Source organism: Mytilus edulis, chromosome 14 (assembly GCF_963676685.1).
Source record: "Mytilus edulis chromosome 14, xbMytEdul2.2, whole genome shotgun sequence".
Classification (NCBI taxonomy): domain Eukaryota; kingdom Metazoa; phylum Mollusca; class Bivalvia; order Mytilida; family Mytilidae; genus Mytilus; species Mytilus edulis.
This window is the reverse complement of record NC_092357.1, coordinates 1,497,305-1,522,761: the sequence shown is the minus strand read 5'-3', so window position 1 is coordinate 1,522,761 and position 25,457 is coordinate 1,497,305. Positions and strand designations below refer to the sequence as shown.

General features: G+C 33.7%; 2 protein-coding genes across 2 annotated transcripts in view; both read left to right on the top strand.

Moving 5' to 3' along the window:
- The first annotated feature begins 5,846 nt into the window (after nt 1-5,846).
- On the top strand, nt 5,847-7,605 carry LOC139502990 (cerebellin-1-like). The gene is made up of 3 exons (XM_071292659.1): nt 5,847-5,971; nt 6,230-6,289; nt 7,150-7,605. Exons 1-3 carry the CDS (start codon nt 5,875-5,877, stop codon nt 7,557-7,559), a joined length of 567 nt encoding a protein of 188 aa, XP_071148760.1. The 5' UTR covers nt 5,847-5,874; the 3' UTR covers nt 7,560-7,605.
- Nucleotides 7,606-13,685: 6,080 nt separating this feature from the next.
- LOC139503556 (peroxisomal acyl-coenzyme A oxidase 1-like) overlaps nt 13,686-25,457 on the top strand; it is a 32,826-nt gene continuing 21,054 nt past the window's right edge. The window contains exons 1-2 of the mRNA XM_071293357.1: nt 13,686-13,908; nt 17,536-17,698. Coding sequence (XP_071149458.1) covers nt 13,785-13,908; nt 17,536-17,698 — 287 coding nt within the window. The 5' untranslated portion in view covers nt 13,686-13,784. The remainder of the gene's footprint in view (nt 13,909-17,535; nt 17,699-25,457) is intronic.

Sequence of the window (25,457 nt, the reverse complement as noted above, 5' to 3'; positions counted from 1 at the left end):
CACACGTCAAATGAAGCCTCACTCTTTGCATCCCCAGAGAAAACCGGTAACCGTGGTCTTTGGTACGTTGGTGTATTACCAGTAATGTCATGAGTGTGATTTCCCAAGTTAAAACTAACTTTCGGTTTCACCTGCTCATTTATACCCGAAAAATCGTGATAGTATTTTCTAAAAGGGGGAGGAGGTGGTGGTCTAGACGGAAGCTTATCAGTAGTCGGCTTCGGAGTACTAGTGGTATACCCTGTTGGCATACTTCCTTCTTTCTTAACCAACGGTTTAGCATAAGATATCAAGTCATACTCCTCATTAGTAAGTACTTTATATTTACCATGTTTAGACAAAAATGCTATCATTTTTGCAATATCGGTCTCTGACATATTAGGTTCGTGACCTTTAACATTACCCTCAACTACGGAACCAGATGCGTTTCCTTCAGCCATAGTCAAAACAGAGTACTCAATATACCAAACGGGACACAATACAAAACGTAAACAGACACATACAAAAGACAACAAAAATAATGAAAATGATGATGATGATGAAAATGTCAACTTACCGTCAAATGATCTAATGTGCATGTGAAATCTGACAGTGCAAGGACCAGGTGTTCATGCAATAATGCACACAAAAATTCAAACTGAAAAATATAAGTAATAAGATAAACTATGACATCTTAAATACATATATATATATATATCAATAATACTAAACAATATAAAGAATATATAATACTATTAAATAATGTTTATTGTTTTAATTGCTATTCTTTATTTGAATTTCAGCTCCAATCTAATAAAATACTGTCTGGGTTCAATACACTATTGTTTACTTCGTTGATACCAGTCGAATCCACCGCGGAATGTGTTATGAAATTGACATCTGTGATGATTGTAAACACACAACGTTGTGTACTATAAAACTACTCAACTGGAACGTTATCGACACCAACACAATATTATGAATATTTAAATGAATGAATCTATTTCCTTTTGTTATCGGTGTAAAATTAAACATTCACCAAACTAATTTAATTCTTTGGTTTGCGCAAAATATGAATATTTTCTAAACATTCATTACCAATATGCCTTTACATGTTTTCAATCCAACTCCGGGATTTGTTTAAAACTTTTTCACTATATACCTCAACAGCGCTGTATATTCTTGGATTATCGTGTCGCCAAGTAGATATCTAGATGAACTGTTATCCAAATAAATTCAAGTGCGGACAGATTCTCCGACAACTCTTAACTAACAAAAAAACGTGGCACCAACTAGGTCATCTCTCTCTCTGAAGGCTCCATTTGTCACAGTGAACTTGACATATACCAAATTAACATATGGCTTATACCAGACAGTGACTTTAGTACCACTTTTATTACTGTAAATATACATTTATTTCAACATATACAAATCTTTCAACAAATTCGGAAACAATTACATTCATTCATACTCTAAATATAAAATCACAAACTACAATGAAACAAGGACTGACGGACTAATGAATTCGACAATGCACTTTTAAAATTACGCCATGAATTAATATCGCCAATAAAACAATTTCTAGCTGTAATTCAGTAATTTGAACTTTACCATAAAACTATGTAAAAAGTACGGAAAAGCCGTATTGCAGATTATGATAAAACTATCATAATATTTCCATTTAACTTTTAATGAATGAAACTCTATCGAGAAACTACATGTAAATAATATTTTCCAAATAACAAAATTAACTAACCTGTAAATATTGCTTTAGCTTTGAAGCGTCAGCTTTGAAAGGCTGCTATTCATTTAATGAAATCCTAAATCTCTATATAAAAATAAGGCGTACACATATTTTCCCGCGCTCGTGCAATAATATTTTATTTTATTTAAATCGTTCAGGTGTGAAGTGACGTGTATATGAAATTGTGCAGTGACGTATATTAGAAATGTCGTCAGTCTCAGTCAATCGTCATAATGAGTATGATGAAACAGACAATGGAATGAATGAATGAATGAATGAAATGAACTGATGAATAACCATTTAATATACACATAAATACGACGGTGACACATACATGTATGTCGTCTTATTAAGGTGATAACTGGTTTAAAAAACTAAAATTGTTTGTTATGCGGACTGATATAACAAAACTAAGGTCAAGGACAGTATTGACTAGTTGTTGCAGTTCATTGCACTTCATTGCTTTAACAATATATATATATATAAAAAGATAAGGAAAAAATTGATAAGGCTTAAAATGCACTAAGTACCTTTTTGGGGCCCTCAATAGCTTGCTGTTAAGTGTGACAAAGGCTCTGTGTTAAAGGCCGTGTTTGGACCTAGCTCAGTTTATTTCAATTTTTGTAAGAAGAACTTTACAGTTCTTGAGTTTTGTCTCTTTATAACATAGCAGGGGATTATCTGTGTCCCTATAGACACATTCCCCATTTGTTTTAACTATGTTTTTTGAGGGGGCTGAAATTATGAAGTTAAATAAAATAGATTTTAATGCATACATTAGTGAGTCACAGAATAGTCGACTTTAAAAGAACCCGAATGAAAAATGTAAAACAATTTAAGTGAGAAAATGAACGACATGGTTTAAACACAAAAAAATGGAAGAAAGAAAACCGTGAAATATGATATACAGCAAAGAAAGAAAAACAAATATGATATACAGCAACAAACGACACCACCTTTTCAGACACCTGACTTGGGATAGATACAAGAAGATGTGGTATGAGTTTCAATGAGACATCTTTCCATCCACCCAAGTCACAATTTGTAAAAGTAAACTATTATAGCTCAAATTACGGTCTCCAACACGGAGCCTTGGCTCACAACAAAAAAACAAGCAATAAAGGGCCCCCAAAACGACAAGTGTGAAACTATTAAAACAGGAAAATGAGCGGTCTAATTTATATAAAAAACAAAACACGGGGGATACTTAAGAATTGAATGCTTCTTTTTGTAATTTCTTTGGGGTGTAAAGGGTTGACCGAAGTACATTTTGTATGAAGCGCGGAAGCGCTTCATTCTAAAAATGTGCGCACCGTCAACGCTTTTACAACCCTATGAAGTTACAAAAAGAAGCATTCAATACTTACAATTACATTATTTAGCTAGGATCATGAAAACACGAATTTTATCAATTTTTTTATTTAATTCGCCTGTGCACTTTATTGTGGGACCTCGTGTTATCATGAATGATAAGTTTTATTGTGTAATGCAATTGCTTAAGCAATTACAAGTGATGTGCAGTTAGCCAATAATAATATCCTATTATAATGAAACATACATCTAATGTAATTATTTGTGAACAACATCAACGACCACAGAATGTATACATACCAAATGTGGTGGGCGGAAACGTATTTGTCTGCGACCAGCCATCCCTAAACATGGAATAGTGGTGTAACAACACAGTATATCTAAATCTATAACCATATAGAACTTTATGAGATAAGGTTTTAACTCTTCAGATCGATACAAAGCAAAATAACAAATAACAAAAACCTTGGACTATTATACTCAATAGTTTTTGTCGAGCCTGCAACTTTTGTTGCAGAAAGCTCGACATAGGGATAGTGATCCGGCGGCGGCGGCGGCGGCTGTGTTAGCTCACTTCTTAAAAGCTATGTATTTTAGAAGGTGGAAGACCTGGATGCTTCATATTTTGTATATAGATGCCTCATGTTACGAAATTTCCGTCAGTCACATGTCCAATGTCCTTGACCTCATTTTCATGGTTCAGTGACCACTTGAAAAAAAAGTTCAAAATTTTTGTAACGTTCAATTCTCTCTTATTATAAGTAATAGGATAACTATATTTGGTATGTGCGTACCTTGCAAGGTCCTCATGCCCGTCAGACAGTTTTCACTTGACCTCGACCTCATTTCATGGATCAGTGAACAAGGTTAAGTTTTGGTGGTCAAGTCCATATCTCAGATACTATAAGCAATAGGGCTAGTATATTTGGTGTATGGAAGGACTGGAAGGTGTACATGTCCAACTGGCAGGTGTCATCTGACCTTGACCTCATTTTCATGGTTCAGTGGTTATAGTTAAGTTTTTGTGTTTTGGTCTGTTTTTCTCATACTTTATGCAATAGGTCTACTATATTTGTTGTATGGAATGATTGTAAGGTGTACATGTCAAGCGGGCAGATGTCATCTGACCTTGACCTCATTTTCATGGTTCAGTGGTCAAAGTTAAGTTTTTAAGTTTTGATCTTTTTATCTAATATTATATGCCAAAGGTCAACTATATTTGGTGTATGGAAATATATTATGATCTATATGTCAGTCCCGCAGGTTTTATTTGACCATGACCTCAATTGCACGGTTCATTGGACAGTGTTAAGTTTTTGTGTTTTGGTCTATTTTTCTTAAACTATAAGTAATTGGTCAACTATATTTGTTGTATGGAAGCATTGTTAGCTGTACATGAGGGGGAGGACAGGGGGGTACCCTTCTCCCTTCTCCCACCCCTCTTCTCCTTTGTCCTACCCCCGTTCTCCTTTCTCCCATTAGAATAAAACATCTCCTTTTGAGATATTTTTTCTTGAAATATTAGAAATTTTTTTAAAAGGAGAGATATTTTATTTTTTCTCCTTTCACCAACTTTTTCTCCTTTCTCCCAGCCTTCCTCTCCTTTCTCCTACCCCCTTTCTCCTTTCTCCCACCCCCTTTCTCCTTTCTCCAACCCCCTTTCTCCCTGTCTCCCTTACCCCTGTCCTCCCCCTCGTACATGTCTGCCTGGTATGGTTCATCTGACATTGACCTCATTTTCATGGTTCATTGGTCTTTGTTTATCTATCTTGTTTAATGTTAAGACTATGTGACAGTTGTAATAACGCTTTATACTTAGGACTATCAACATAATATCAATGATTAGTAAAGAAGGCGAGACATTTCAGTGTGTGCACTCTTGTTATGTCCAAAAGGGGGGGGGGGGGTAAAAAAGACCGGCTGTGGCAGGGTATTTATACATCCCCACAAGTCTAAGAGAATTTGATGAAATTGGCTTAAATGCTGTTAAAAGTTCTTTGGCAAATGATATGCATAAAGTGGCCGTGCAATTTTTATGTATTTCCATATTGTCGGGGAAATAGTGGCATTGGAGAAAAGAGGCCATATGTATACGCGTACTGTAAACTTTCCGTTGGGGGAATAATGGCAATGATCAAAAACCATGAACGCTAGTTTTTATGCCCCACCTACGATAGTAGAGGGGCATTATGTTTTCTGGTCTGTGCGTCCGTTCGTCTGTCTGTCTGTCTGTCTGTCTGTCTGTCTGTTCGTTCGTTCGTCCGTCCGTCCGTCTGTCTGTCCGTCTGTTCGTCCGTCTGTCCCGCTTCAGGTTAAAGTTTTTGGTCAAGGTAGTTTTTGATGAAGTTGAAGTCCAATCAACTTGAAACTTAGTACACATGTTCCTTATGATATGATCTTTCTAATTTTAAAGCCAAATTAAACTTTTGACCCCAATTTCACGGTCTACTGAACATAGAAAATGAAAGTGCATGTTTCAGGTTAAAGGTTTTGGTCAAGGTAGTTTTTAATGAAGTTGAAGTCCAATCAACTTGAAACTTAGTACACATGTTCCCTATGATATTATCTTTCTAATTTTAATGCCTAATTATATTTTTTATCCAATTTCACAGTCCATTGAACATGGAAAATGATAGTGCGAGTGGGGCATTCATGTACTTTGGACACATTCTTGTTCTTTCATAATTCCTGGAATGACTTCAATTTAATATCATGTTTTTATTATCGAATTTCATTATCATATTTAATAACATGCAATCTTGTAATTAAGCAGTTATTATTTATATTTGCATTATTCTGACATTTCAAGTGATATACAATCTATTGTTTACTGGTAAACAATGTACACCATGAGAGCTGTTTGTTTTATTGTTGTTGCACTGGTTATGAGTTGCTATGGTCATAAGACAGATTCTGGGTCGTGTACACCAAAACTTGGTATGTTATATTCATGATATTGTTAATTGAAACTTAAGACAATAAGTATCTACATAACGTTTAAGTGAAGCAAAGGACTAAATTGATAAAGTAATAGTATTAAGGATAAGAAGTTGACAAACATGATTTTTTTTACATCTCCCTTAGTAACCCACACACAAACTTAGGTTTAACCAAATTTGTTGAATGCATTGCTTTTGTATTATGATCTATTATATATACCGTTTTTTTTCATCAATGTATTTATTTGTTAAACAGAAAACGCCCTTTTCGAAGACCTTCTTAGTATGATGTTGAAGATAAAAGGAATACAGAAAGGTAATAATATGGGATGTATCTAGTATATCGTGTTTTACAGAACTTTTATAGTAGATTAACTGGATAAGTTATTCATTGCATTATGTAGACTGCTTAATCTTATTTATTCAATGTTTTTCCACATTCGAGAATTTGAAATCTTGACATATTGTCAATACATAGAAGTACTTTTTATACATGAGATTATGTATAGAATGAAAAACCTCATCTCACCATCAGATATCATTTAAAAAATACGGTTTTGTAGACAAGTAATTCAGTGGTTGTCGTTTGTTTATGTGTTACATATTTATTTTTCGTTCATTTTTTAAATAAATGAGACCGTTAGTTTTCTCGTTTGAATTGTTTTACATTGTCATTTCGGGGCCTTTTATAGCTGACTATGCGGTATGGGCTTTGCTCATTGTTGAAGGCCGTACGGTGACCTATAATTGTTGATTTATGTATCATTTTGGTATCTTGTGGAGAGTTGTCTCATTTGCAATCATACCATATCTTCTTTTTTATAAGTATTAAGTTGATATAGGAAGATGTGGTGTGAGTGCCAATGAGACAACTCTCCATCCAAATAACAATTTAAAAAAGTAATTCATTATAGGTCAATGTGCGGCCTTCAACACGGAGCCTTGGCTCACACCGAACAACAAGCTATAAAGGGCCCCAAAATTACTAGTGTAAAACCATTCAAACGGGAAAACCAACGGTCTAATCTATATAAAAAAAAAACGAGAAACGAGAAACACGTATAAATTACATAAACAAACGACAACTACTGTACATCAGATTCCTGACTTAGGACAGGTGCAAACATTTGCAGAGGGTTTTTTAACTCCATTTTGTATTTTGTAATATCTTTACAGGTACAAATCAACGTGACGAAACGTTTTCCGCTTTTGCAGCTTCTTTAACTGCGTCAAAAACCCTAGGAACTGGTGAAATTGTAAAGTTCGATAAAGTTTGGACGAACGTCAATAATGATTATGATTCTAGTACTGGTGTCTATACAGCTCCAAAACCAGGGGTTTACCAGTTCTTATGCACAGTAATGACGTATTATAATAAAACTCTCCGTCTCCTCCTATGGAAAAATGGCATGAAGACAGTAGCTGTTTATCCTGGTGCCAATGGTCATCAAACAGGAACTATAAATATGATATTAGAACTTAAGAAAGGCGACAAGGTCTACATCAAGCAAGCAAACACAGAGAAATACATCTACAGTGAATCTGCTTACAACTACAGCATGTTTTCTGGGTATCTTATTCGATAAATTACATGCGTTTTTATCGAAGTTAAAAATAAAGAAGTTAAATGAACTTTAGTTTTCTCGTTTGAATTGTTTTACATTGTCTTATCGGGGCCTATTATAGCTGACTATGTGGTATGGGCTTTGCTCATTGTTGAAGGCCGTACGGTGACCTATAGTTGTTAATGTCTGTGTCATTTTGGTCTTTTGTGGATAGTTGTCTCATTGGCAATCATACCACATCTTCTTTTTTATATATTGATTGTTTTTTATGCCCCACTTACGATATTGGAGAGAAATTATGTTTTCTGGTCTGTGCGTCCTTTCGTCTGTCCATCCGTTCATTTGTTTGTTCGTTCGTTCATTCGTCCGTCCGTCCGTCCGTCCGTCTGTCCCGCTTTAGGTTAAAGTTTTTGGTCAAGGTAGTTTTTGCTGAAGTTGAAGTCTATTCAACTTGTAACTTAGTACACATGTTCCCTATGATATGAGCTTTCTAATTTTAATGCCAAATTAGAGTTTTGAACCCAATTTCACGGTCCACTAAACATAGAAAACGATAGTGCGAATTTCAGGTTTAAGCTTTTGGTCAAGGTAGTTGCGATACCAGCTATTTACACCTTGAAAGAAGCAATTCATTATTATCTTGAACGTAATTCGATTGTTTATGCCATTTTTCTCGACAAAGAAAAGGCCTTTGACCGAGTATGGCAAGATGGCCTACTTTACAAACTGAACCAAATTGGAATTCAAGGTAAATTGTGGAATCTGATATATATGTCGTATAAAACTGCAACAGCACATGTGCAGCATAGTGGACTAACAAGTCAAGTGTTTCGGATTGAACAAGGAGTAGGTCAAGGCCGTGTGTTGTCTGCCTGGTTATTTTCCTTATTTATCAATGACTTGATTTGTGAACTCTCATCGACACATTGTGGACTACTAGTAGGCCCGATAAGCATACCAACAATCTTGTTAGCTGATGACACAACTTTATTAAGCGCAACTGTAAATGGTGCTCAGACATTATTAAACGTTGTTAACAGCTATGCGCTTAAATGGCGGTTAAAATATAATGCATCGAAAAGTAGTGTTTTGACTTTTACACCACCAAAAAAGACTCGCAACAATTGTGACTCTGCAGCATGTCTTAACCTAGGTAATATTGTACTCGAAAGAAAACGTACATGTACTTACGCTGGAACACTTATTAGCTCAGATGGAAAAACTTTCGATAGATCAGATAAATCCAGTAAAAAGTTAAAACAGAAACTTCACTCACTATATACTGTTGGTGTTAATCCACGAGGGATGAGTGCCTTAACTAATAACTTGATATGGAAAAGAGTAATTCTTACAACTGCACTTTATGGATGTGAAACTTGGGGTCAGCTACCCTACCGTGAAACTGAAATGTTGGAAATAACTCAAAGATATTTCGTCAGATTTATACTAATGATGGATAAACGTAGTCCGACTGACTCTTGTATTAGTAATGTTGGTTTGTGGTCTGTCGAAGGATATACTGATAAAATGAAACTTTTGTTTTTTGGGAGACTGTGTCGTGCAAAATCGACAACAATACATAAACGGATGTTTAATTTTCGTATGGGACAAATATTAACCGGTGAGGCCAGTCAAATTTCATTGACTTACGATTATATCAAAATTTTGATAAAATATGATTTTGATTCTTTTGTTGAAAACTTTGTGGCTGAAAATTTTTTTCCAGACAAACTACTGTGGAGCAAAATTGTAAAACAGACTTTAGACATATACGAAGAAAACAAATGGAAACACTCAGTTGAACGGCGACCAGAACTTAAGCGGTACCATAAAATACATACTTGTTTGACGGAGCATCGTTTGTTACGACTAGCGGTAACTTATCCATCACTAAATTCAAAATTTATGACGCTTGTGAAATTAGGAGCCATAGCTATTCAAACAGGCAAATGCTCCTTGTGTAACTTATATAATACGGATATACTTATGCATTATATACTTTGCTGTACATCTCTTTTACAAATTCGGACAGAAATGTTCTACAAAATTGTTGATATTCTTGACGTAGAGGATTCCGTTCGTTTCTTTAATCAAGATGATGACGAAATTATCGAGTCGTTACTTGGAAGTATGAATCATACCATGCAAACTATAAATGCTGATGTATGGAGCCTCTTGATGTGCCACATAGCAGATTATATGTATAAACTATATCAGGTCTTCAATTATGATCTTTATAGTCACATATTTGATCTTAACTAATGTTGTTCTTGTATGAAGTTGGTGAATTATAGACGTTTTGTTTTTGACTCTATTTCCTATGTAATTATGTAACTACCTATAGACTTTTTTTTTATTGCTGTTTGTATACTTTGATGTTGTTTAGAATATGTAAATATGTTAGTGTTATGTTCTTGATTCTGTTCTTATAATATAAATTGTAAAATCTTCATATTATGGAGGAAATAAAGATAATCAATCAATCAATCAATCAATCAATATTCAACTTGTAACTTTGTACACATGTTCCCTATGATATGATCTTTCTAATTGCAATGCAAATTTAGAGTTTTGACCTCAATTACGTTCCACTGAACATAGAAAAAGACAGTTCAGTGGTGCATCAGTGTACTATGGACACATTCTTGTTTTACCTCCATTGATTGTCAAGGCCATTTTCAGGTAGGCATTGCAACTGATCCTCATTATAACGTGCTTACAATTCAGAATCTCAAATATTCTTTGAATATGTATATTTAAATCGTTACCCATAACGTAATGATGGATAACACTGCCTTAACAAAGAAACCAATGGATAGATGACCTGTTGAGGGAACATGCAATAGAATCCGTAAGATTCGTGATTCAGATACATCTGTCCAACATACCTTATCGAGTCACTAATATTTTACGTGAAAAAAATGTTGAGAAAAATCTTTCCCTCGTGCCTTACTGACAAAATAACATGACCGATTCCCTTTGTTTATTTCATCAACAGGACCATTTGACAATAAATACTAAAACAAGCCACACAAAAAATGCAGCGGGAAATAATAAAATAATACCACGAAAGACAGACGGACAGACTAAAAGAATAAAAATACACACGAAACGTTTTAGCACAAAAGTGATGGCTGATTAATATGAAGCCATCAAAACAAATTGGAGATTTAAACAGTGCTTCGGATAAGTAAACTGATACCCTAGTGACACCCGCCACTCATATACCTAGTAAAAATCCAATGCAAAGGGAGCAACCGTTTGAATTTTTGAGGGGGCTAGGATGAAATTTAAAAAAAAAAGGCAGGACAGGAGTTTTTATGTTTTAAAAGGCAGGATAAGCATCTTGGCAAAAAAGAAAACTGCAGATAAATAAGCAACTTGGCAAAAAAAATGCAGGATAAACTAATAAAGGCCGAACCGAAAAGAGTGAAAATCAGAAGTAGGACAGAGATTACAATTTAAAAAACACAGGACAACATTTTACATCCTAGCTCCACCCCGCCCCCCCCCCCCCCCCCCAACTATAACAAATGATAGCTCCCTTAATCGTAATTGGTGATGTCACGAATGTAAAAAGTATCCATGGCAGACTGTTATTATGGAGTACTTCATTAAACAGTATATATTACTGCAAATGTATATATCTGTGCAATTTATAGATTATGTGATAATACTTATATATCTGAACGATAATTCCTGTCAAAATGTAAAACGGCTATCAAAATGACGAACGGCATTGCGATGTTCTGTTATGTTTGCTTCATTTTGAGATAATTGTTTAAGCTCGTGTTTATTAACTCCACTTTCAACACTAATGGCTATTTCTTAGTGGTCAAAATTTATTGAATAGGAAGTCGGATTGCCCTTGAAAAACAACCGACCGTCAGCAGGAATTCTAGACAGTCAGTTGGAAAGTTCATTTGAGTGAACATGGTGAAGTTTGCCCGATTATCAACCCCAAATTATCCATTTAAGTACCACTTCCGAGGTCCGTGCCTTGTGACAAGAACAGGTTACGTTGTTTATCTATTTTTCAATATGGCCGACATGGCTAAAAATAGAACATACGGGTAAAATGTAGATTTTGGCTAATAACTCTGAAACCAAAGCATTTAGAGCAAATCTGACATGGGGGTTCTATTGTTTATCAAGTTAAGATCTATCTGCCCTGAAATTTTCAGATGAATCGGACAAGCGGTTGATGGGTTGATGCCCCTGAATTGGTAATTTTAAGGAAATTTTGCCGTTTTTGGTTATTATCTTGAATATTATTATAGATAGAGATAAATTGTGTGAAGCAATAATGTTCAGCAAAGTAAGATCTACATATAAGTCAACATGACCAACATGGTCAGTTGACCCCTTAAGGAGTTATTGCCCTTTATAGTCAATTTTACTATTTTTTCTTGAATTTTTGTAATCTTTTATATAAATCTTCTTCTCTGAAACTACTGGGCCAAATTTAACCAAAACTTGGCCACAATCATCACTGTGGTATTTAGTTAGAAAAATGTGTACTATGACCCGGCCAGCTAACCAAGATGGCTGCCATGGCTAAAAATAGAACATACGGGTAAAATGTAGATTTTGGCTTATAACTCTGAGACCAAAGCATTAAGAGCAAATCTGACATGGATAAAATTGTTTATCAAGTCAAGATCTATCTGCCCTGAAATTTTAAGATGAATAAAACAACCGGTTGTTGGGTTGCCGCCCCTGAATTGGTAATTTTAAGGAAATTTTGCCGTTTTTGGTTATTATCTTGAATATTATCATAGATAGAGATAAACTTCAAACAGCAATAATGTTCAGCAAAGTAAGACCTACAAATAAGTCAACATGAGCAAAATGGCCAATTGACCCCTTAAGGAGTAATTGCCCTTTATAGTCAATTTTAACATTTTGCATACATTTTCTAAATTTTGGTAAATTTTTAAAAAATGTTTTTCTCTCTAACTACTGGGCAAAGTGTATTATATGTAGATATATTGTTAACAGCAAGAGTGTTCAGTAAAGTAATATCTACAAACACATCACCATCACCAAAACACAATTTTGTCATGAATCCATCTGTGTCCTTTGTTTAATATGCACATAGACCAAGGTGAGCGATACAGGCTCTTTAGAGCCTCTAGTTTGTTATCTCTATCGGTGCATTGATGGATGAACAAAATGCTACTTAAGAACATACTCTAGAAATGAGTATACAGTTGAAGCAAACTGGTAACATCAACGCTTCTGCAAATTTGCAGATTTATTATTGGTGTGTTGATATCTAGAGTAGTTGTGTTTTCAGTCGTGTGTCACGTTCACTGGTGATGATCAAATGGATGAATCTGTCGTATAGTTAATTCCTATACAGAAATGATACCAGCACACATTTACAAAATACAAATACAAATACAAAAAAAAAAAATAAAAAAATTAAGAGCCCATCCCCTTGAAATGAAGCCAAATACAGGGACAAATGTTGTATGATCAGAATAGTAAGAAATGAAAGATTTTGTAAAGTGTGTACAAATTACAAAGTTGAAGATGAAGATCACGTCATTTGGCATTGCCTTAAATATCAAAAGGAAAGACAAATCGTTTGTGACAAAATTGTCTAATTTTACCATAGTGAAAGTTTAAAAAATATATACATTATTACATTATGAAAAGATCTCGAGGATAGGATAAAGAAAAAAACTTTTGTTAAATAGTGGGTTAGTAAAATATCAAAGATATGTTCAAATTACATTTCCGAATGGTTACTTTTATTAAATATCATTGTTTAAAACGTATGGATTCTTTAATTTTAAAACGTAATTTTATAAAATAATGTATTTTTTTTTTTACTAAACAGTGCCTTTCACTATTGAGGGGCCTAATTATTTTTTGGAGGGGGGGGGGGGGTCTCATCAGGATTCACACGAGTTGATTTTTTTTTATCACGGATCACGAAAATATAAAAAAAAAAACTGTAGAAAAACGGATCACGAAGAACGAAAATAACTCATCAGGCCCCTCACTAATGCGTGTGTGCCTATAAAATATCTAGTGACATATTGTCTTTTGTATAATTGTCTGCAATCATTTTACTTAACCACCAAGTTTGTGATGATATATATTGTAATTTACCTGTGTACTATTGACCTTTAACCCATGAACTTGCTACTAATTTTATCATTTGACAGTAGTATAAACATAGCGATAAATACACATAAATAATCGATATAATACTAAAACATAATACAGTGTGCTATGTCAGAACAAGGTGTAAATGCCGATTTAGCCAAAGAAAGATTGAATGCAACGTTTGATGTGGAAAACTTAATAAATTTGATCTATGGCGGACCAGAAAAGGTCGAACGTAGAAGGCAAATTCGTAAGTATCAACATTAAGTTATTAGGTCAAAATGTAGGACGATCTCATTTATTTTGTATGTATATACAAGTCATTACAAGTAAATAATAGCTAATGACAATACGTTAAACAGCCGTATCAACAAAAAAATCATTGACATGTCTTTTATCATAATGAACTGTATTAATTGTATCGTTTACTTTATATATAAATAAGTAGGCCAGACCGAGTAAGATCAGACCCTCCCCCTTTTTCCTCGTCGTTTAATTCAAAATCACGTAATTCTTCGAATAAGTTAGACTGAAAAGTCAAACCACCTCTTTTCAAATATATGTAATCGTCATTTGAACAAATCACAAATGTACTTCGATCGATTAAGGCATAAATGCTCGCGAAAGCATTGCGAATCGTCTATATAAAACTGTTTAAATATATCACCATGAACCAACGACAACCACGGAACTACAGGCTCCTGTCTTTGGAAAGGCACTTTAACAAAGATGTGGTTGGGTTAAACATGTTTGTTATTGCTTAATCCCCCCCTTACCTGGAAGAGTGGTGTAACAGCACAGCATAAGAGAGTCATGAGAACGAACTTTAAAAATCATTTGAAAATGGATTAACTTATCAGATGCCATTGGATACAAATAGAAATACGTCTACAAAAACACATAGCGGACGTGGACGGGTACTTGTACATATATGAGAGTATACGCAGTTACTGAATCCTAGTTCAAAGCTAATAACATTTAATAAAAAAAGAGTAAATTATCTAAGACTGAAATATGAATCAGTACACAACCAACATAATGGATTTAGTATACACACGTTATTAACTGTAAATATCAGTCAGAAAAAAAGATTTGATTACAGTAATGAACGTTTCAGAATACGTTTTTTCAAGGAATCGATAAGTAAAACAGGATCACATTTAAATTTCTGGGCTGGGTACATAGCCTTGTATCTCTGATGATTTTTTTCTGACATATGAAAATAACTAGTCTACGTACATTTAAAATTACAATTTACAAATTTCATTGCAACCTGTGGGTGATGTTTGTGAAGGGAATCCATATCTTGCATAATTTACACGGTCAAGACCAAGATTGGTATCATGCTTGATATGGACTGCTAGTAAAGTACGATACTTGACTCATGATATGAGCGTTATACTGAAGGCACATGAAGTTCGTAATTCATAATTGAACGTCAGAAATTAAACTGTGGTCGATATGACTTTCTTTTCTTACACCCGTTGATCTCATACTTCAACATCACAGAGCCATGAACTATATTTTCTGTGTTTACGCTTTCATAACGACTCGCATTATCAATTCAAGCAAACCACATGCAGTTATCTGATGCGCATGTCCATTCCTAATTACATTTGAACATACTCGAAAAGCATCTACCATTCTAGGTGTTGCAATATCGGCTTCAGTGAGGGCATATGTTCATCCACTATCGCGCAATATATCACTCAGAATTTTAAAACTAGCCATGGACAATCCACCAAACGTGACGATAAACTTATGTTCTCCGTACAAATCTTGCCATTCCATCTGAAATTGCTTAGCCAATACCAAAGGGTTTTTCTGCAGCTCTGCAGCTATAATTGATGTTTGCCCGATATTTAGAAACTTAACGACCTTTTTCACCTTATCCATCGAATGCTCGATCATTGCAGTTGAGAGTGCGTGTTTTCAAACAGTGGCGTCAAAGAAGTAACACTTTATTTTCGAACAGAAGAGCCTAGATGCTTAGAGGAATGAATGACGATCACGATATGTTTAAGAAATTCAAATACTCATCTGTTAATACTTAATGTATATACTTAATGTGACATTTTTAGTGTTTAGATACATTAACTTTCATTTTAGTGGGTAATTACTCATCAATTGAGGTGCTCCTTAATTGGAGAAAGATTCTAAAAACTTAACTTTACAGGAAGAATGAAAACTGCAGTTGCTCTCCCCAATCTCAATAGGTATAAACTACAAAAAGCAAAATTTTATTCTTTTTAATTTTTTAAAACCATTTCAATAATTATGTTGGTACACAATTTTTTTTTTTATATAGAAGACTACTTATCATATACTAAATGTCACATTTTAAGTGTTCAGAAACATTTACTTTGATTCTAGTGTGTAAGTACTCATCAATTGAGGTGCTCCTGAATTGGAGGAAGATTCTAAAAACAGAACTTTACAGAAACAATGAAAACTGACGTTTCTCTCCCCAATCTCATGTATCCCCATTGACATTGTTTACCGCGAAAGTTGACCTACAAATTATTTGATTATAGCCTCAGATTAAAGCATTGCATGATGGTGTGTGAATCATCTACACTACAGCAAACATCATTAGGTTAACATTTAACAAATACGGATTTTTAATTAGTATACAAATACTGAGAATGATTTTTATAATGAATAAAGGATATCCCTGTGTAGTGTGGCTTTCCAACAATGACGTCACTAGGGTAGATATATTTAGAATATTTCGTAATACTGATTTTTCCGGACTGTAAAAGAAACGTATATAGTGTAAGGGAAAGCTCAATATACGATAATTTCACGAGAAACAGAAGGGAAATGTGTAAAAAATGTATTTAAAGTCCATCTGTTCTCCTTGTAATCAATTTCAGTATGACATTTTGAGGGGGTTTCCAAAGTATCAAAACAAAATGATTGACGTGAGGGAATGATACTCTGGCCAACCCCATTAGGAAATTGACGGCTTGAAGCCGTCTTTCCCCAAAAACTCAAAAGCGCTAAGCATGTAATAAACAGGTGAAATGTTTGTGTGTGAATTTTGTAACATTTTCACGCATGCGCAGACCCAGAACTGTCAAAAATTCATTTTTAGTATATTCGTCACATGTAAAGAAGGTATCCACCAAAATTGATAATATTTTTTACTTAATGAAGGTCAAAGAAAACGTTTTCCATAAAAAAAAGTACTTCAATCTTTTAAAAAAACAGCCATTTTAGAAAAGGTGGTGGTCATCTTGAAAAAATGAAATATTCTAATGGCCAGCAGTTTTTTCTTAAAATGTATTATACATGTTATAATGATGCCTCGTGCACAGTGATATTGTTTGCCGGAGAATAAAGGCTTTTCCCCCTGGAGAAGAATCCCAATTTGAAAAAAAATGGCTTGAAATTATTCCCAAAAAGACAACATTTTCCCAAACAGTGCAGTCTCAGTAGTAATTGTGCACAAATTCAAACTGAAAAACACTCATTTATACATTTTTCATGCCTAAAATTACTATATGAGCAGATCTGAGGGTTTATTTATGTATCATAACTGACAAAAATGGGTCTTATTTCAAAGCAGGGTTTGACTCTTGAAAGGGGGTCTGTAAATTGAAGTTTCAGTACAATTAATGGTTTATTCTAAATTTCCCAATTTGATGAAAATTATGCATATTTTTCCAATAAAAATGGGTATAGGTAGTTTTGAAAAAAGCCAACAATATCACTGCAAATTTTCATGCTTGTATCATCATTTGCACAATTCATTTTCCTTGCTAATATCTTCCACTAAACGAAGAAAACAAAGTATTGTATTCATATTTGGTATTTACATTATGAAAATAAAATGTTATTGTACAATATTATAGACTTTAACGTATTTTTGTAGATAAAGTTGCTAGCGAAGATCCATTTTACAAGAAACTAAAGCCATGGTCTTACTGTAGTGTTGAAGAACAGTATGCAAACGGTTTAGCCAAACATAATCACATAAAAGAGAGTGTAGACAAGTTAGAACTCAATGGCTTTGAAGATCTTTATTATTATAAATCGTAAGTTTGTACTAATTCGTGATAACCACATAAAGGAGAGTATAGACAAGTTAGAACTCAATGGCTTTGGAGATCTGTATTATTATAAATCGTAAGTTTGTAGTTATTCTTGATAACCACATAAAGGAGAGTGTAGACAAGTTAGAACTCAATGGCTTTGATGATCTGTATTATTATAAATCGTAAGTTTGTAGTTATTCTTGATAACCACATAAAGGAGAGTGTAGACAAGTTAGAACTCAATGGCTTTGATGATCTGTATTATTATAAATCGTAAGTTTGTAGTTATTCTTGATAACCACATAAAGGAGAGTATAGACAAGTTACAACTCAATGGCTTTGATGATCTGTATTATTGTAAATCGTAAGTTTGTACTAATTCGTGATAACCATATAAAGGAGAGTATAGACAAGTTAGAGCTAAATGGCTTTGATGATCTGTATTATTATAAATCGTAAGTTTGTAGTTATTCTTGAAAACCACACAAAGGAGAGTATAGACAAGTTAGAGCTTAATGGCTTTGATGATCTGTATTATTATAAATCGTAAGTTTGTAGTTATTCTTGATAACCACATATAAAGGAGAGTATAGACAAGTTACAACTCAATGGCTTTGATGATCTGTATTATTGTAAATCGTAAGTTTGTAGTTATTCTTGAAAACCACATAAAGGAGAGTATAGACAAGTTAGAGCTTAATGGCTTTGATGATCTGTATTATTATAAATCGTAAGTTTGTAGTTATTCTTGATAATCACATAAAGGAGAGTGTAGACAGTTTAGAACGCAATGGTTTTGATGATCTGTATTATTATAAATCGCAAGTTTGTACTAATTCGTGATAACCATATAAAGGAGAGTGTAGACAAGTTAGAGCTCAATGGCTTTGATGATCTGTATTATTATAAATTGTAAGTTTGTAGTTATTCTTGATAACCACATATAAAGGAGAGTATAGACAAGTTACAACTCAATGGCTTTGATGATCTGTATTATTGTAAATCGTAAGTTTGTAGTTATTCTTGAAAACCACATAAAGGAGAGTATAGACGAGTTAGAGCTTAATGGCTTTGATGATCTGTATTATTATAAATCGTAAGTTTGTAGTTATTCTTGATAATCACATAAAGGAGAGTGTAGACAGTTTAGAACGCAATGGTTTTGATGATCTGTATTATTATAAATCGTAAGTTTGTACTAATTCGTGATAACCATATAAAGGAGAGTGTAGACAAGTTAGAACTCAATGGCTTTGATGATCTGTATTATTATAAATTGTAAGTTTGTAGTTATTCTTGATAACCACATAAAGGAGAGTGTAGACAAGTTAGAACTCAATGGTTTTGAAGATCTGTATTATTATAAATCGTAAGTTTGTACTAATTCGTGATAACCACATAAAGGAGAGTGTAGACACAAAGAGGGACGAAAGATACCAAAGGGACAGTCAAACTCATAAATCTAAAACAAACTGACAACGCCATGGCTAAAAATGAAAAAAGACAAACAGAAAAACAATAGTACACATGACACAACATAGAAAACTAAAGAATAAACAACACGAACCCCACCAAAAACTAGGGGTGATCTCAGGTGCTCTGGAAGGGTAAGCAGATCCTGCTCCACATGTGGCACCCGTCGTGTTGCTTATGTGATTACAAATCCGGTAAATAGTCTAATTCGGTAGGTCACATTCATGAAAGGGAAGGGGATTGTAGTTACGACGTAAGGAACATATCCGATATCATTTGTGAAACGGTTATTCCATAACGGTCAACCAACTCGTGATGACGTCCGTAAAATTTACGAAGGGATGATTTCAACTTCACCATTTGGAACTCTTGGTTTAATAGCTTCCTTGTGAGCAGGAACCCTCTATCAAGAAAATCATGATAGGAAATGCAAGCACGGGAATATTGTATTAATTGGTAGATATATACCCCGTATGCAGGTGCTGCTTGAATGCTACTTAGAAACGGAAAGTTCACAATTGGAAAGCTGTAAGTTATTCTTGATAACCACATAAAGGAGAGTGTAGACAAGTTAAAACTCAATGGCTATGTTCCACTAAAGAATTGTCTATTAGATTGACTAAAATTCTGTCTGCAGTGAAAGAGGGTCTTCAGAAATACTGTGAAACTGTTTACTCGCGTAGTGGTATTAACCATATGTGGATTCTTAAAAATTCTAAAGAACTTCTAGACAATTTCAAATCTCGGTCTCTTTCTGAAATAAGTTCCATCAAAACTTTTGATTTTTCAACCCTGTATACCACCATTCCCCATGTAAAATTGAAAAATCGCCTAAAAGAAATTATCCACAATGCCTTTCAACATAAAAATGGTAGCATACGCTATAAATTTATTACTTTGGGATTTCATAAAGCATATTTCGTTAATAGTGACAAACAAAAAGGTAAATCATGCTACACAGAAGAACAAGTAGTCAGTATGCTGGAGTTTCTTATCGACAACATATTTGTTGAGTTTGGAGGTAGACTTTTCCAACAAGTTGTCGGCATTCCTATGGGAACAAACTGTGCGCCTCTTCTTGCCGACCTCTTCTTATTTTCATATGAATCGGAGTTCCTCCAGACACTTGTCAAAAACAAGAGGATCAAAGAAGCCAGATTATTTAATTTCACTTTCAGATATATTGATGATGTTCTTTCCTTAAACAATCCGAACTTTTCTGATTGGGTTCCATTAATATATCCCCCAGAACTCGAGATTAAAGAAACAACAGACACGGCTTCCTCCGCCTCATTTTTAGACTTATATCTCGAATTTGACTTACACAGTCATCTCAGTACCAGAATCTATGACAAACGAGACGATTTTAATTTCGAAATTATAAATTTCCCCCACCTAAGTAGCAATATACCAACTTCACCTGCGTATGGGATATATATTTCTCAACTTATTCGATATTCAAGAGCTTGCAGCTCCTACTCAGACTTTGTAAAACGTCATCAGTGTCTGAGTAGAAAGTTGATGAACCAGGGGTATGTCAAAGAACGTCTCGTCCTTTTTCTAAAAAAGTTCATCGGAAGGTACCAAGACCTTGTTGATAAATATTCCGTATCAACTTCTCAAATAATACACGATGGTCTTGATGTATAGATTCTGCGTACTGATGTTGTGTATCATCTTAACAACATGTTTTATTGTTCTTTTATTTGTTTTTGTTCTATTATTAAGATTACTTGTACTGTTGAATGGTTTTATGTGATATCCGTTTGACGTGGCTCGGTACTTATACATCTCGTCAATGTGTTCGTATTGGCTTTCATTTTTTTGTGATTTGTTTTGTATATGTGACTCTTTGTATTTCTTTTGTGCTTATAACGTGACTCTGTACTTTAAAAGATCCCGTCAGTATGATATATTTCTATAATGAATTACCATATATGTTGAACCACAAACGTCAAAATCAATCAATGGCGTAGTGGAATAAACAATTTTTGGATTCTCATAAATTCTATGTATAACTTTTGGACTAGTTTGAATCTCGGTCTATTTCTGTAATTTATTCTTACATACTTTTGATTTTTTAACCCTGTATGCGTACATTGCCTATGAAAATTTTAAAATTGTTTGTATTCACATTGAACGACAAATTTATGTGACGTATATATTTTTTCTGACGTCAGACACTCAAATCAATCCATGTGTTCTTAGACAGTAGATGTTTTTGTGTCCTGTTAAATTGTTTCTTTTAAAAGTTTTGGATTCTAATAAATTCTATGTATAACTTTTGGACTAGTTTGAATCTCGGTCTATTTCTGTAATTTATTCTTACATACTTTTGATTTTTTAACCCTGTATACGTACATTGTCTATATAGATTTTAAAATTATTTGTATGCACATTGAACGACAAATTTATGTGACGTATATAATTTTTCTGACGTCAGACACTCAAATCAATCCATGTGTTCGTAGGAAGTAGATGTTTTTGTGTCCTGTTAAGTTGTTATACGATGATGACTGATGTACCCATATTTTGACTATTTTATTAATTGTGACTGTTTATTTAACACATCATGTAAATGTAGCGGAATTTGATGAGACTGTTATTAAAGTGAGAGGGTTAGCGCTATAGAACCAGGTTTAATCCACCATTTTCTACATTTGAAAATGCCTGTACCAAGTCAGGAATATGACAGTTCTTGTCCATTCGTTTTTGATGCGTTTTGTTTTTTGATTTTGCCATGTGATTATGGACTTTTCAAATTGATTTTCCTCTGAGTTCAATATTTTTGTGATTTTACTTTTTGATGATCTGTATTATTATAAATCGTAAGTTTGTACTAATTCGTGATAACCATATAAAGGAGAGTGTAGACAAGTTAGAACTCAATGGCTTTGATGATCTGTATTATTATAAATCGTAAGTTTGTAGTTATTCTTGATAACCACATAAAGGAGAGTATAGACAAGTTAGAACTCAATGGCTTTGATGATCTGTATTATTATAAATCGTAAGTTTGTACTAATTCGTGATAACCATATAAAGGAGAGTGTAGACAAGTTAGAACTCAATGGCTTTGATGATCTGTATTATTATAAATCGTCAGTTTGTAGTTATTCTTGAAAACCACATAAAGGAGAGTATAGACAAGTTAGAGCTTAATGGCTTTGATGATCTGTATTATTATAAATCGTAAGTTTGTAGTTATTCTTGATAACCACATAAAGGAGAGTATAGACAAGTTACAACTCAATGGCTTTGATGATCTGTATTATTGTAAATCGTAAGTTTGTAGTTATTCTTGAAAACCACATAAAGGAGAGTATAGACAAGTTAGAGCTTAATGGCTTTGATGATCTGTATTATTATAAATCGTAAGTTTGTAGTTATTCTTGATAATCACATAAAGGAGAGTGTAGACAGTTTAGAACGCAATGGTTTTGATGATCTGTATTATTATAAATCGTAAGTTTGTACTAATTCGTGATAACCATATAAAGGAGAGTGTAGATAAGTTAGAGCTTAAAGGCTTTGATGATCTGTATTATTATAAATCGTAAGTTTGTAGTTATTCTTGATAACCACATAAAGGAGAGTGTAGACAAGTTAAAGTTAGAACTCAATGGTTTTGATGATCTGTATTATTATAAATCGTAAGTTTGTACTAATTCGTGATAACCACATAAAGGAGAGTATAGACAAGTTAGAACTCAATGGCTTTGAAGATCTGTATTATTATAAATCGTTAGTTTGTAGTTATTCTTGATAACCACATAAAGGAGAGTATAGACAAGTTAGAACTCAATGGCTTTGATGATCTGTATTATTATAAATCGTAAGTTTGTAGTTATTCTTGATAACCACATAATAGAGAGTGTAGACAAGTTAGAGCTTAATGGCTTTGATGATCTGTATTATTATAAATCGTAAGTTTGTAGTTATTCTTGATAACCACATAAAGGAGAGTATAGACAAGGTAGAGCTTAATGGCTTTGATGATCTGTATTATTATAAATCGTAAGTTTGTAGTTATTCTTGATAACCACATAAAGGAGAGTGTAGACAAGTTAGAACTCAATGGCTTTGAAGATCTGTATTATTATAAATCGTAGGTTGTACTAATTCGTGATAACCACATAAAGGAGAGTGTAGACAAGTTAGAACTCAATGGCTTTGATGATCTGTATTATTATAAATCGTAAGTTTGTAGTTATTCTTGATAATCATATTAAGGAGAGTGTAGACAAGGTAGAACCCAATGGCTTTGATGATCTGTATTATTATAAATCGTAAGTTTGTACTAATTCGTGATAACCACATAAAGGAGAGTGTAGACAAGTTACAACTCAATGGCTTTGAAGATCTGTATTATAAATCGTAAGTTTGTAGTTATTCTTGATAACCACAAAAGGAGAGTGTAGACAAGTTAGAACTCAATGGCTTTGATGATCTGTATTATTATAAATCGTAAGTTTGTAGTTATTCTTGATAACCACCAAAAGAGAGTATAGACAAGTTAGAACTCAATGGCTTTGAAGATCTGTATTATTATAAATCGTAAGTTTGTACTAATTCGTGATAACCACATAAAGGAGAGTGTAGACAAGTTAGAACTCAATGGCTTTGATGATCTGTATTATTATAAATCGTAAGTTTGTACTAATTCGTGATAACCACATAAAGGAGAGTGTAGACAAGTTAGAACTCAATGGCTTTGAAGATCTGTATTATAAATCGTAAGTTTGTAGTTATTCTTGATAACCACAAAAGGAGAGTGTAGACAAGTTAGAACTCAATGGTTTTGAAGATCTGTATTATTATAAATCGTAAGTTTGTAGTTATTCTTGATAACCACAAAAGGAGAGTGTAGACAAGTTAGAACTCAATGGTTTTGAAGATCTGTATTATTATAAATCGTAAGTTTGTACTAATTCGTGATAACCACATAAAGGAGAGTGTAGACACAAAGAGGGACGACAGATACCAAAGGGACAGTCAAACTCATAAATCTAAAACAAACTGACAACGCCATGGCTAAAAATGAAAAAAGACAAACAGAAAAACAATAGTACACATGACACAACATAGAAAACTAAAGAATAAACAACACGAACCCCACCAAAAACTAGGGGTGATCTCAGGTGCTCTGGAAGGGTAAGCAGATCCTGCTCCACATGTGGCACCCGTCGTGTTGCTTATGTGATTACAAATCCGGTAAATAGTCTAATTCGGTAGGTCACATTCATGAAAGGGAAGGGGATTGTCGTTACGACGTAAGGAACATATCCGATATCATTTGTGAAACGGTTATTCCATAACGGTCAACCAACTCGTGATGACGTCCGTAAAATTTACGAAGGGATGATTTAAACTTCACCATTTGGAACTCTTGGTTTAATAGCTTCCTTGTGAGCAGGAACCCTCTATCAAGAAAATCATGATAGGAAATGCAAGCACGGGAATATTGTATTAATTGGTAGATATATACCCCGTATGCAGGTGCTGCTGGAATGCTACTTAGAAATGGAAAGTTCACAATTGGAAAGCTGTAAGTTATTCTTGATAACCACATAAAGGAGAGTGTAGACAAGTTAGAACTCAATGGCTTTGATGATCTGTATTATTATAAATCGTAAGTTTGTACTAATTCGTGATAACCATATAAAGGAGAGTGTAGACAAGTTAGAACTCAATGGCTTTGATGATCTGTATTATTATAAATCGTAAGTTTGTAGTTATTCTTGATAACCACATAAAGGAGAGTATAGACAAGTTAGAACTCAAAGGCTTTGATGATCTGTATTATTATAAATCGTAAGTTTGTACTAATTCGTGATAACCATATAAAGGAGAGTGTAGACAAGTTAGAACTCAATGGCTTTGATGATCTGTATTATTATAAATCGTAAGTTTGTAGTTATTCTTGATAACCACATAAAGGAGAGTATAGACAAGTTAGAACTCAATGGCTTTGATTATCTGTATTATTATAAATCGTAAGTTTGTACTAATTCGTTAAAACCATATAAAGGAGAGTGTAGACAAGTTAGAACTCAATGACTTTGATGATCTGTATTATTATAAATCGTAAGTGTGTATTTTTTTTTTGATAACCACATAAAGGAGAGTATAGACAAGTTAGAACTCAAAGGCTTTGATGATCTGTATTATTATAAATCGTAAGTTTGTAGTTATTCTTGATAACCACATAAAGGAGAGTATAGACAAGTTAGATCTCAAAGGCTTTGATGATCTGTATTATTATAAATCGTAAATTTGTAGTTAT